The sequence below is a fragment of the Medicago sativa genome, chromosome 3 (assembly GCF_051527215.1).
Source record: "Medicago sativa cultivar Bolivia chromosome 3, Bolivia_mono, whole genome shotgun sequence".
Lineage (NCBI taxonomy): Eukaryota > Viridiplantae > Streptophyta > Magnoliopsida > Fabales > Fabaceae > Medicago > Medicago sativa.
This window is the reverse complement of record NC_140751.1, coordinates 100,931,786-100,945,371: the sequence shown is the minus strand read 5'-3', so window position 1 is coordinate 100,945,371 and position 13,586 is coordinate 100,931,786. Positions and strand designations below refer to the sequence as shown.

General features: G+C 36.1%; 1 protein-coding gene across 1 annotated transcript; it reads left to right on the top strand.

Annotated features, from left to right (window-relative positions):
- Positions 1 to 1,951: 1,951 nt before the first annotated feature.
- LOC146942941 (lysine-specific histone demethylase 1 homolog 3-like) lies at positions 1,952 to 11,295 on the top strand. Its single transcript, XM_085757057.1, has 8 exons — positions 1,952 to 4,382; positions 4,964 to 5,105; positions 5,271 to 7,436; positions 7,584 to 7,677; positions 8,202 to 8,683; positions 9,492 to 10,208; positions 10,376 to 10,450; positions 10,577 to 11,295. The coding sequence occupies exons 1-8, from the start codon at positions 2,332 to 2,334 to the stop codon at positions 10,640 to 10,642; spliced, it is 5,793 nt and encodes a 1,930-aa protein (XP_085613183.1). The 5' UTR covers positions 1,952 to 2,331; the 3' UTR covers positions 10,643 to 11,295.
- The last annotated feature ends 2,291 nt before the right edge of the window (positions 11,296 to 13,586 follow it).

Sequence of the window (13,586 nt, the reverse complement as noted above, 5' to 3'; positions counted from 1 at the left end):
CTAGTTGTTACAATTTGTCCCGTTCATGATACATCAATTGGCGGTCCTTGTCTTTTTTTTTTTTTTAATTAAAGAAGGAAGCAGTATATTGGATGTCCAAAACATAAAGCACATATCAGAAGACAAGGAATTGATAGTAGATTTCTGATGATTGGCAAATCCATAAACAAACATTTTATAAACAAACAGGATTAGGAGAGACTGACGAATATGAACAGGAGCTGGAGCAATTACTTCTACAGCAGTACTCAGATGACGATTAACATAATCAATACTGAAGATAAACATCTAAGTTCTAGGTTCTTGTTTATAGGGAATTTCATAATATTAATTTATAGCCTTGTGTAAATTGCACGTCATTTCAAAGAAGGATGTTTTCTTTTAGAAGATTTAAAGTCCTTTGTATTCTAAAAAATATCTCCCTTGAATACTTTTTTTTTTTTTGAAGAAATCTCCCTTGAATACTTAACACAAGATTTTTTTTCTAAAAAAAAAAAAAAATCTCACATGCAATCGAAGAGGAAGGCGTGATTTTATGTAGAAAGTTACTCTTCTTGTTTGGCTTATTACGTGTGCCATTGCATAGCCAATGTTTGCATTCTAAAGAAGGTCAAGAAAAATGTTGAAACAATTAATTACAATTTATAATGTGTTAAATCCTTGAGCAAAGAAGACGTTTAATATAAAATCCCGGTAATTTGCCTATCCCAACAAATAAACATGAAACGGTTAGACTTTCTGTTTTAGAGATAAGGAAGTCAAATGCTACATTGGTTGAAAGCCGCTCCTGACAAATAAAAAATGTCAAAGCCTCACTTTGAAATAAATTCTTAAAATTCATAGTTTTAGACTTCAAAATCAAAGGTAATCCTAGGGTGTGTTTGTTTCAAGTTTACCAAATTTATTTTTAGGAATACCTTTCCTTAGAATATAAAGATGGGAATTTTATTCCAAGGTATATAGAAAAAAGGGAAATGTTAACCAGTGCCCCCGGGACACTGGTTAAGGAAGCAAATATAGTATTATTTGCATTGATAGTTGTGTAATCACTGCATTAAAAGTCTAAAAAGTGTCTTTTTTTATTTATAATTTCTTCTTGTAGCTTCCTTAACCAGTGCCCCGGGGCACTGGTTAACATGACCCATAGAAAAAAGATGTTTGTTTAACATTATAATATTTTTGGGAACCATAAAAATAGGGATTATAATAGGTAATTACATATGAAATTATTCTCATCTTCATGGGAACTTTATTCCCACGCTTTTCTTTGGGAAAAATTTTCTATTCCCAGGAACGTTTCATACCGGGAATAAAATTTAGTAAACTTGTAACAAACATAGGCATGCATATTTCTATCTTTTTATTCCCAGGAATCCACGAATATAACTTGAAACTAGTGCTAAGCTTTATGAATTAGGCAACTTATCTTTACATAAATATCACATTAGATTCACCTTTAAATCAAATTGATTTTAGTAAACATAAATTAATTATTCAATTCACATGCTAGATTTTGTCCCATCTAATCAAATAAAGATAGGTATAAAATACACCATTGAATTTTGACGCGAATCATATATATGTGCGTGCAACTGCAAAGACAATTAGAAGATAATTTAATTTATTATTAATTTAGTTATCCGGTCTAACTATGTTGGTATCACTGCTAAGCCTTACGGATTAGGCAACTTATCTTTACACAAATATATTTTTAAACATAAATAATCTCACATTAGATTCGTCTTTAAATCAAATCAATTTTACTAAACATAAATTAATTATTCAACTCACATGCTAGATCTTGTGCCATTTCCATCTAAATCAAATAAAGATAAGTAAAAAATACATGATCGAATTTTGGCGCGAATCAAATACTTCTGCGCGCGCAACTGCATAGACTGTTAGTAGATAATTTAATTTTATTATAATTAATTTCCCCACCCAAGAGTCCAGTTCCTGGTCGGCGCAGTTTATAAGAAAGCGGGCTTTCCCCTTTTTTCTATTCTATCAAAACCATCAGTCTCCACCGTCGCCACCGTCTCCGGAGGAGGAGACTCAAGCTTCGACGTACACGCCTTCTTTCTACCTACTCACCGCTGCAATACAGTCTCTACTGTGTTGTGTAAGTTTTACTCTTCAACATTCATTAACGAATTCACTACACTTTTTTTTTTATATATTATGTTCCAATTAGAATCGCCATTGAAGCACGTTTTTCAACTTTATCACAATTGTGAAGTGGAAAACTATGGCTTGCATTAGGTATTTTCGTATTGCAACATTGAAATAGGGATTCAGGTTTTGTTGAAAACCTAGGGTTATACAGAAAATATGGATAATAATGAAGATATGGTTTCTGGAAATGATGATAAGAGGATTAAACTGGTAGAAAATGGTTTGGATTGTGATGATAATGAACCTATATTTAAACTAAGGAAGCCACGCTGTGTTAAGAAGAAGCTTTGCTTGGTGTCAGAGGGGACTGATGGGAATGCTGTTGACTCTGTTGGGAAATTCGTTGATGTAGTAGCACAAGAGGATTTGGGGGGTATGGATGATACGCTAGCTTGTTTTAGGAAGAGATTGAAGGGTCCGAAGAGAGATCGGGGTTCTAGAGGTGCTAATGAGAAAGATTCTAATGTGAATGTTGCGGTGGAGTCTTCTGATGGGTCTTTGGGTGTTTCTTGCCAATATGAAGGTTTGGATGAAAAATCTTTGTTGAATAAGGACAGTGCTTATGAAGGGCAGGGTGCTGGAGAAAATGGATCTGATTTGGATATGGATATGAAGACAGCGGGTAGCTGTCAATTGAATGTAGAGGGGCCTAATGTGGATTTGGCACGGAAGGGAATTGAGGATCTTGATGTGTCTGAAGGGGGTTTGGTCGCAGAGGGATCTAGAAATACTCCAAAAGATGAAAAAGGGGTTGATGTTTTGCTTGATGCTGGTCTGCCACACTCTTCTGATGAAACAATGGGAGATTCTTTGTCAGGAAATTTACGATCGGCACAATCTAGTTTTGTTAGTAAGTCTTGTGCTGCTGTAAGTTCAGAGCAGAAATGTGGGAGCCAGAATGTGAATGATGGGTTGAGCCTTAACTCCAAAAGTGCCAGAAAAACTGCTGTGGGTGTACATGATTCAAACATTCACGATGGACCATTAGCCGATCCCTGTTTTTTAGCCAACGTCAGCCATGGAGATAGCCAGCAATTGTCTTGTGTACAATCTGAAGACACTTGTCCTCCTTCTGACCCAAAGGATGCATTAGAAGAAAGAATTCTCAATGATGGTTTAAAGAAGTGTTCTGCAACATTGCATGATGTTGAAGAAATCATTGACACCGTCTCTCTCCCGAAATTGGGGGCGTCTCCAATTATTGAGGGCGAGCTCAAGAATAACTTGACTGATGACCAAGCAGAACTGTGTAATATTCCTTTAAAATGCAGTGATTTTACTTCCAAGGACAAAGAAAAGTTCTCCCCTTGTGATTCTGGGCCCCTGACTAAATCATCTGAAAATATACGGGATAAAATTAATCACCTGGTTTCTGAAAATGTATTCCAGGGATCCTCAAGAAATGGAGCTATGGCATTCTCTGGATGCAACCCAAAATTAGATGAAGGTGTGCATTCTGAAAGTAAGTTTGTCTATGGTAGAAATTTCTGCGATCAGAAAATTTTAGATACAAAGGATGAAGCAAGGATTTTTGTTTCTGGTAATTTGCTTGAAAAAAATTATGCAGCTTCCGGTGGTTGTTTATATCCTACAGTGTCCGATGAAACAGTTAAATCTGAATTGGCTGCTCAGCTAAATCACCTAGAGATAGTACCTTTAGAAACACACAATATTCCAAAGGACTCTGTTGACTATATTCCAAAATGCAGTTCAGTATTAGATCCGACTCAACCTTCCAAGAATACATTTGAAAAGGCTTCTCTTGCAAATGGTGATTGTTTCTATGCCAAGAGAGAAACTGAAGATGCCTCTCCTCAGAGTTCAATTCCAGAGAAAACTGAGAATTCTGCAGAATATGCTGCTTCTGTGTCTGAGGTAGCCCACTTTGATGATAAGACATCAGCTGTTATGCGCCGCAAGGGTAAAAAGCGTCGGCAAGGGGACATGGCATATGAAGGGGATGTTGATTGGGAGGTTTTAATAAACGACCAACCTTTTCTTGAAAGCCAAAGTGTTGTTGACGGTGAGCGCATTCTTAAACCAAGAGGGAAGCTTGATTCTTCTTTGAATGTTGTTGAAGAGTCTGAAAGTGATGCAGTAGCAGTATCAGCTGGGCTGAAAGCCCATGAAGCTGGTCCAGTTGAAAAAATCAGATTTCAGGAGATCTTAAAGCGGAAAGGGGGTCTCCAGGAGTATTTAGATTGCAGGTCAGTATATTTAGTGTTCAGACAAGTTGCAGTTTCCCCTCTGCAACAGAAAGATTACATTCATCAGTATTTTGGTTTTCACGGTGTCTTGTGCTTCAAAAGCCCATAACTGTTTTACATCCTTTTTGAATGTTGATTGAATTTATTATTTGTCTTGGTTACTTAAACATAAAAAGATTTTAATTTCTTGAAATTACATTGAAATTAACATTAATGACAAGATCTATCATCATTTTTGGCGTGCTTTTGTAAGTTTGGAGTAGGTGAATTTTCTCCCAGTTTATGGCCTACAATGCAATCTTATATAGATAGGTAAATGTTCTTTTCTAGGCCTACAAAACAATTTATGGCCAGTCATTATGATACAATAGTAGATGTTCTCAACCAAGTAACTTTTTTTTTTTTTTTTTTTTTTTTGTATTAAATTTTTGCTAAAAGATGGAAAGGCTTTTGTTATAAATTATGGCGTAATTTGATCCATGTAGCCAACCCCACTTCGTGGGAGAAGGATTGGTTGTTGTTGTATACATTGATATTATTCAAAAAAATAAATTCTTCATCTTTTAATTTATATACTGCAGAAATCAGATCCTAGCTCTCTGGGGCTGCGATATCACACGTATATTGCCTCTTGCTGACTGTGGGGTTCGTGATACTCCTTCTGAGGATGAACCTCCTCGCTCTTCTCTTATTAGGGAGGTCTATACATTTCTTGATCAATGTGTAAGTCTGTTCATCATATTATTCAGCTATCAATTGTCATTTCCTTTGCTCATTTAAATGTATACCTTTTGTCATTATTAACATAGAATAATGATTTTCTTTTCGGGAACAACATATTGTGTCATTGTTGATATCACTGGAACTTTGTATCATAATTTTTTTCAGGGTTATATAAATGTTGGAATTGCCGCTCTAAAAGACAATGTTGAAAATAGTGCAAGGCATAATTATACACTTATAGGAGAAAAAGGATATGAAGAAAGTTATGCAGCCTCTGTTGCTGATTCTGAAGATGGAGTTTCCTTTATTGTTGGTCAGACTAAAAAGTCAGATGCCCCTGTAGAAATTATGAGCAGTCTTATAGTAGGTAATGAAGACCTGACAACTGAAGCTAAAGAAGACAGGATGAGTTTTAATGTGGTGGCAATGGATATATCAAACATTACACAACATGAAAAAAGAAGGTGTTATGATTGCGAGGAAAAAGCTGGGATTCAGGATGGATTAAGTGGAATTGTACACGGGACTGAGCAAAGCAATGAATCTACCTGTCTTAAATCTGCCTCAGGTGATCTGATAGGTGATGTTCTGAATTTTGATTCAAAGATTAGAAAGAGAGTGATTGTCATTGGAGCCGGTCCTGCTGGTCTAACTGCTGCTCGCCACTTGCAACGTCTGGGATTTACTGTAACTGTACTAGAGGCAAGGAGTAGGATAGGGGGTCGAGTATTTACAGATCGCTCATCTCTTTCTGTCCCTGTGGATCTTGGTGCTAGTATTATCACTGGTGTTGAGGCTGATGTGGCTACTGAACGAAGACCAGATCCTTCCGCGTTGGTTTGTGCTCAGTTGGGTCTTGAATTGACCGTTTTAAACAGCGACTGTCCTCTATATGACATAGTGACAGGACAAAAAGTTCCTGTAGATATGGATGAAGCACTGGAAGCTGAATACAATAGTCTTCTTGATGACATGGTATTGCTTGTTGCCCAGAAGGGTGACCAGGCTATGCGAATGTCCCTTGAAGATGGTTTAGAGTATGCCCTTAAGAGGCGCCGTTTGGAACGCTCTCGAAGAAGTAACGGACAAAGAAGTGGCAAAGAAATGGAAGAGGTCTTGAGTCCTCAAGAAAGAAGGATTATGGATTGGCACTTTGCTAATTTGGAGTATGGGTGTGCTGCTCTGCTTAAGGAGGTTTCTCTTCCCTACTGGAATCAAGATGATGTGTATGGAGGATATGGAGGAGCACATTGTATGATTAAAGGAGGTTACAGCACTGTTGTTGAGTCATTAGGTAAAGGGCTTGTCATCCATTTGAACCATGTTGTAACAAACGTGTCTTATGACGGCAAGGAATCAAGCCTGGGTAATAAAGTCAAAGTTTCTACATCAAATGGCAATGAGTTCTTTGGAGATGCTGTTCTGGTTACTGTTCCATTGGGCTGCTTGAAGGCTGAAACTATAAAATTCTCTCCACCTTTGCCCCCGTGGAAATATTCTTCTATTCAGCGTCTTGGATTTGGAGTTCTCAATAAAGTGGTCTTGGAATTTCCTAGTGTGTTTTGGGATGATGCTGTGGACTACTTCGGAGCAACAGCTGAGGAGACAAGCAGAAGAGGCCACTGCTTTATGTTCTGGAATGTCAAGAAAACAGTGGGGGCTCCGGTCCTCATAGCATTAGTAGTTGGGAAAGCGGCCATAGATGGTCAGAATTTAAGCTCTTCTGATCACGTCAACCATGCATTATTGGTTCTTCGGAAACTTTTTGGGGAGGCTTCAGTACCTGATCCTGTTGCATATGTTGTGACTGATTGGGGGAGGGATCCTTTTAGCTATGGTGCTTACTCCTATGTTGCTATTGGAGCATCGGGAGAAGACTATGATATATTAGGGAGGCCAGTTGATAAGTGTTTGTTTTTTGCTGGTGAAGCAACCTGCAAAGAGCACCCTGATACCGTTGGTGGTGCAATGATGAGTGGACTCCGAGAGGCTGTGCGCATAATTGACTTATTGAACACTGGAAATGATTATACGGCAGAGGTGGAGGCAGTGGAGGCTATACAGAAACAGTCAGATACAGAAAGAGATGAAGTTAGGGATATTATAAAGAGACTTGATGCAGCAGAGCTTTCCAACTTATTGTACAAGAAGTCTTTAGACGGTGCTCGAATCTTAAGCCGGGAAGCTTTATTAAGGGACTTGTTCCTTAATGCAAAAACCAATGCTGGGCGCTTGCATGTGGCCAAACAGTTGCTAAGTCTTCCTGTTGCAAACTTGAAATCCTTTGCTGGGAGTAAAAAGGGGCTAAGCATTCTCAACTCATGGATACTGGTACTGCTGTCTCATTGGCTGTATAATTTTCAAATTTGTTAACCTTCTATATATAATGACTACCTCCTTTGTCATGAAAAAGTAAAACATCTTTATCTTATGTTGAGATAATTTCTTAAATTTTGTGCTTGATAATGTTTGAAACAGGACTCAATGGGGAAGGATGGCACCCAACTCTTGCGACATTGTGTGCGTCTTCTTGTGCTTGTTTCAACTGATTTGCTTGCTGTGCGCTTATCAGGTATCAATGTTTGTTTTTTTCGGGGACATGATTTGCATGAAAATGTGTACATGTTTTAAAAAATAATAATTGTAGATTGACATCAGCTTTGTTTGTGTCTTTCTTATGACCATCCATTACTGTCTGGTGATCAGCAAAGTGAAATAGTGAATTATCAAGTGGTAGATATGTTTATGCTTCAGTAGATTATTCTGTTCTGAGGGGTCATATGTGTTAGGAAGAGTTGGATAAATAGTTAATGAAGCGCTTATTCAGTAAGCGCTTATCATATAAAGGCTTGTGTATAAACTATTTTTACATTTAAATAGAGAATGAGGATAAGCTCTGTAAGCTCTGCTGGGAAACTTATGAAAGTTGGTTGAATACACCTTATGGGTATATGAAGTATTTTTAAGACATTCTAAAGACTCACACAATTATTCATATCATAAGATAAACCCAAATGAGCTCTTCCAAACGCCTTGTTAATATGTTATCCACAGTTTCTCCACTGTTTTGGCTTATCTTTTCAATTATTGGTGTAGGCATTGGGAAAACAGTGAAGGAAAAAGTTTGTGTACATACTAGCCGTGATATTCGTGCTATAGCAAGCCAGTTGGTTAGTGTATGGCTTGAAGTCTTTCGCAAGGAAAAGACATCTAATGGAGGACGAAAGCTGTCAAGACATGCAAATGCCGTAGATATATCAAAGAGAAAATGTATTAAAGATCCAGCATCAGGAAAACCGCCTCTGAGTACGTATCATAGTACTTTTGAGAATAAAGGAGGTATCTTAACTCCTGCAATGGATTCAGCTTTCATTGCACAAATGAAAAAATCCCACAGCAAACAAGGAAGTCAGCAAGCGGCAAATGACTTATGGCATGATGTCAGTTCTTCTAGATCCCAAGGTTCAACAGGAAAAACAGACATCGAGATGAAGGATACCCACTGTCTGTCTGAGGAAGAAAAGGCTGCTATTGCTGCTGCAGAAGCTGCTCGTGCAAAAGCACTTGTTGCTGCTGAGGTTTGCTTCTCTGATGTTATGTATATGGTGCTTTAGTTCTAATGCTAATAATCTGTTGGTATGTATATGGTGCTTCTTTAAGTCAATTAATACTTAAAGAGGCATGTGCTAAAGTACTGTGGTATTGAGCTGGGCTCTAAACAAGATTCTAAGATGGTAATAAATCCAATCCTAAACCTGTTTCACTTACCTTAGTCCAAACTTTCAATGTCCATTTTTTTGAGTGAGAGGGTGTGGGGAGAGTACTTCATCGACGAGAGATACGGTCTATGTAGATCTTATAAGACTTGGGTAGTCCTTACCTTGGAAGTTGGTTTTGTGTGGTAGAGTTTGGCCCAAGTCTCAAATTTGATATGGGACAATCTTATTCTAAGATCAGGTGGAGCTAGGTGTGTGGGGCTTTGTCATATGAAGTTGTTCCCTCCTCACCAATCACCTCCCTCAAAAGTTATTCGTACTCTTGCGATCTTTCCCTTCTCAGAGTTTAAAATCATCGCAGAAAACAACAAACCTTCACCTTCATATAGCAAACAGGGAAGGTGGAGAATGGATAGGACTCAGACTCAATAATCACAGTAAATTGTATTTTTTATTATATAAATATAATCTTTTATGTCATATATATTGTTGTGTCTATATTTGTTAGTTTTTTCTTTTGAATTCATCAAATTTTTGTATTATATCAGATAGTACTAGTATCCATGCATTATAGTGCATGACGGACTGATTAAGAATCCGAAGATCATTAACTGTCTCTTGACAGGTGCTACATTTCCCCGAAAGATTCAGTAGTTTTTGTTGATTGCAGGCATACACCTCTGCAGAAGTTAGGAACAATGCGCAACTCCAGCTTCCAAAGATACCCTCATTCCACAAATTTAAGAGGCGGGAACATTATTCACAAAATGATGAGAGTGATAGTAGGAAAAAATGGTCTGGTGGTGTCTTGGGAAGGCAAGATTGTATTTCAGAGATTGATTCTAGAAATTGCAGAGTTAGGGACTGGTCTGCTGATTTCTCTGCTGCTTGTGTTAACCTCGATAATTCCAGAATGTCAGCTGATAATCTCTCGCAGCGGAGTCATTCAAATGAGATTGCAACCCATTTGAATTTCAGAGAGCACTCAGGAGAAAGTGTTGCTGTGGAAAGCAGTTTATACACCAAAGCTTGGATTGACTCAGCTGATGGTGAGGGAATAAAAGACTATCAGGCCATAGAGAGATGGCAATCTCAAGCAGCTGCAGCAGGTTCTGATTTTTCCAATCCAGCCATACATTTGAAAGATGAAGAGGGTTCAAATGCCTGTTCAAGGTTACCCAGCCGGAACCATGATGGAGTGGCAAATGACAGCTCTATTTCACAGGTTACTGTGAATAAGGAGAACTCAAAAAGTCATTCTCGAGGAGCAGATTGTATCAAAAAGGCTGTAGCAGATTATGTTGCGTCTTTACTTATGCCTCTTTATAAGGCAAGAACACTAGACAGGGATGCATACAAGGCTATAATGAAGAAAAGTACAGCCAAGGTAATTTTTTCCCGTCAATTCTTTGATTCTCCTTTTTATTTGTTTAATTGAAAAATGCTACTCTATGGCTTGATAATTGATAGTTATGAGGAATAACCGATCTGGTATATAATCTCAATAGAGTATAGCTTTTGTCAATTTCTTATGTTATTGGGAATAAGTTTCAGGTCATGGAGCAATCCACAGATGCAGATAAAGCCTTGACTGTTCACGATTTTCTAGATTTCAAGCGGAAGAATAAGGTACTTTGCCTTTAATTACTGTAATTTTGTGCATTAATCCTATTTTTGGCATGATTCCCTTCTTGCTTTTGACCATTAATTCTTTCCATTGTCACTGAGTTTGGGTTGGATGCTTAAAACATGCAGATTCGACCTTTTGTGGACAAATTGATTGAGAGACACATGGAAATGAAACCAGATGTGAAATCTTAGTGTTATTTGCAGCTCTGTTGAAGGATTTTTGGAATCTGTTTATTCTTACGGTCTCCGCACTCACGGTTTTGGTGGCCACGTGCTTGCTCTCACATAAGCACTTCAATCTTCCAATGTATGCACTACAGGAGGTTTTAGTAGATAAACAGATAATACATTCTGTTCAGCTCAAATCAAGTGCGCTCTATGCAAAATGCAACTTTCTCTCAGCATTCTTGCAGTTCAACAGAATACCAGAGTACTCTGCAAACCGGCTTTACTATTTTATAGTGAAAGCTCAATGCAATTGCTAGTTGAATCCTTTGGATGCCAGGCTTCTGGAAGTTTGAAGATGACAATAGACTCCATTAGTCCCATCTTTTCACCTTCATCTTTTGTAAAGACTGCTCTTGAAGGTTGAAAACCTAATACCCCATTTTTTTGAAGGGGTTTTCTTTTGATGGACAAAGACATTAATTGACCTTACGAATTCCCTCTATCTGTACAGCTTAGGGTTGTTTTAGCGCTGACAAGTATACATATCCATTTCACTGTGGCCTGTTAGAACACAGTATTGTTCAGATTTTTTGAGTTCAAAATGAATTACAAACTTTATTTCATTCTCCAGAATGGGGAAAGAACTATACCAGCTCTATGAGATCTTTGATTTACCATTTTTTTGTTTGTTTGTTTAGTTTCGTGACCTCTCTTTTGTGTGTGTTTGTTTGTATGTCAAGTGTGCTATGAAAAATCTAGAATAGTAGAATTGTGATTGCCTCATTAACAGAACTATGAAATCAATTCAGCTCTAATTACTGTTTAAAGGATTGCAACACGAGATGCCTGTCTTTTGGATCGTATTGTGTTTAATCCAACATTCTCTGTGATTATACTAATATCTCTCTCTGTTTGTTGGTAGACTGATAAAGATTATATGCCAATCACCGATGGGAGGTAATAGATGCATTCCCTCCTTTACCTTTGATTTGATATTTATTGCAGCTCTTACCTTCACAACTAGTTTTCAGGTTCATTTGTTTTTATTTTTATGCTACACCTTATTTTATTGCCTCTTGTCGCGGAGGCTGATGGCCTTGTTATGATACCATTGCTTTTGTTTCTTTTGCAGACTGTTTTCATAACAAAGCAAATGTGATCTTGTACTAAAAAAATGGTGCTACCTGTGAAAATAAATTCCAGTAGGATCTTAATGTGGTTAGGGTGAGTACTTTCTTGTCCTCGAGCAATTTATTTTCTCTCAACCATTTAGTCAAACTTATTGCTGGAAAATTCTTTATGATGGTTATCCAATTTAAATTTTTATTTGCTAGGACAATGTTCTATTTTTATTGTAGCTGTTTCCAATTACATGCTGATCTTGATAAAAAATTACACCCAAACTATATTTTTTTATGCATTTCTGGTATGCTTCTTACCATTTGACACAGTTGTGTATGTGCATGATAGGAAAGGTAATGATTTAGTTACCTGGCAAAGTATGTGCATGTCATAGATTCGATGTGGTATCTATATCACTGTGTTAGTAATTATTATTGCGAGGAAAACTTGTGGAATTTTTTATTCTTTAATGGAATAGATACGCCAGTGAAGTGCTTTATAGAAATATAAATATGGAGTCTCCCATAATAAAAGTAGTTACTTTTATTATTTGTTGTGGTTGAACTCGATAAATACAGCAATTTGCCACTTCAATCGTAAATGAAGCGTGTCAAATAATTATTTGTTTTTATCAATAAAGCTTGTCAAACATTTTAATGGTATTGGAAGAACAACTCAATCTATATTGTGATATGATAATATGACATCACGGTCATGTATATTATAATTTTTTTGAAGGCATGTATAATATAAATAATGCCTTTGAATTGAATGACTTTAATACTATTTTTTATTTCTTTACAATTTTGAACATCATATGTAACTATTTTTTGTGCAAAAGGCATAAAGTTTTTTTTTTTTTTTGAAGGAAGGAATAAAGTTTTGAACACTTCATAATTTTTTTTGAAAAATGATCTTAGAAATAAAATAAAGTTTAAATTTTTTAACTATTATCAACTTTTTCTGGCTCCCTTCCAAATTGGTGGTTTAGAGGGCACCGTAACATTCCTTAAAAAGAGAAAGATACGGTACTGTAATATCTTGTTAGAATAAAGACTTAATTGTTAAAATCTTATATGTAATATTTTGCATTACATATATATAAAAGTAAGTTTATTATCCTCCTAGTTAAAATTTTCATCTTTTCCTTGAGAAATTAAATAAACACATTTTAAATTCCTTCTCTATTAAAATCTCTCTTCACTCATTTGAAACAAACAAATGCAAACGTAAAATGGGTTATATCAAAGATCGAGCAAATTTTTTGTTATTGTTTCGAGTTTTATTAGTAGCATAAATTATTTGTGTAAAATGTTGTAGACATGTAATTGTATATTTTTTTAAGGAATGTATGTGTATATTTATTTGTTACCAGGATGTGTGTATATATTAATTTTTTTATGGATAGATATTAATTTTATGTTGATATTATATATCAATTAAATCCTACTATTTTCCTTCAAAAAAAAATTGATCGGGCAAAAAATAATAATTATTATTCCTATAATAAGAGTTTTGTTTGCCAAATTCTATAATAATAAGATGAAAAATGCTAAAGCATGCGAATCCAACAAATAAATAGTAGCCATTCATTTCCACCTTTAAGTCTTAATTGTGGAGCAAGTCTTGCATAAACACAAATACAAATGAAAAATGATTGGGAACACTAACATAAAAGGAGAAAAATAAATGAGAAAAAAATTTAGTCACATCATTCAATTGTTTTTTCTTTTAATTTTTTAAATTTATGTATGTGTGCCTAATCATTTTTATATTATGACTAAAAATATAAAAAGATTAGGCACACATACATAAATTTAACAAATAATCATTTTTTATAGATGTC

What these genes read in the sequence shown, in the direction of transcription:
- LOC146942941 (XM_085757057.1), top strand. Translation starts at nt 2,332, where the DNA reads ATGGATAATAATGAAGATATGGTTTCTGGAAATGATGATAAGAGGATT. An exon ending in CAGGAGTATTTAGATTGCAG is followed by an intron (nt 4,383 to 4,963) that starts GTCAGTATATTT and finishes TATATACTGCAG; the next exon opens with AAATCAGATCCTAGCTCTCT. An exon ending in GCTTGCTGTGCGCTTATCAG is followed by an intron (nt 7,678 to 8,201) that starts GTATCAATGTTT and finishes TTATTGGTGTAG; the next exon opens with GCATTGGGAAAACAGTGAAG.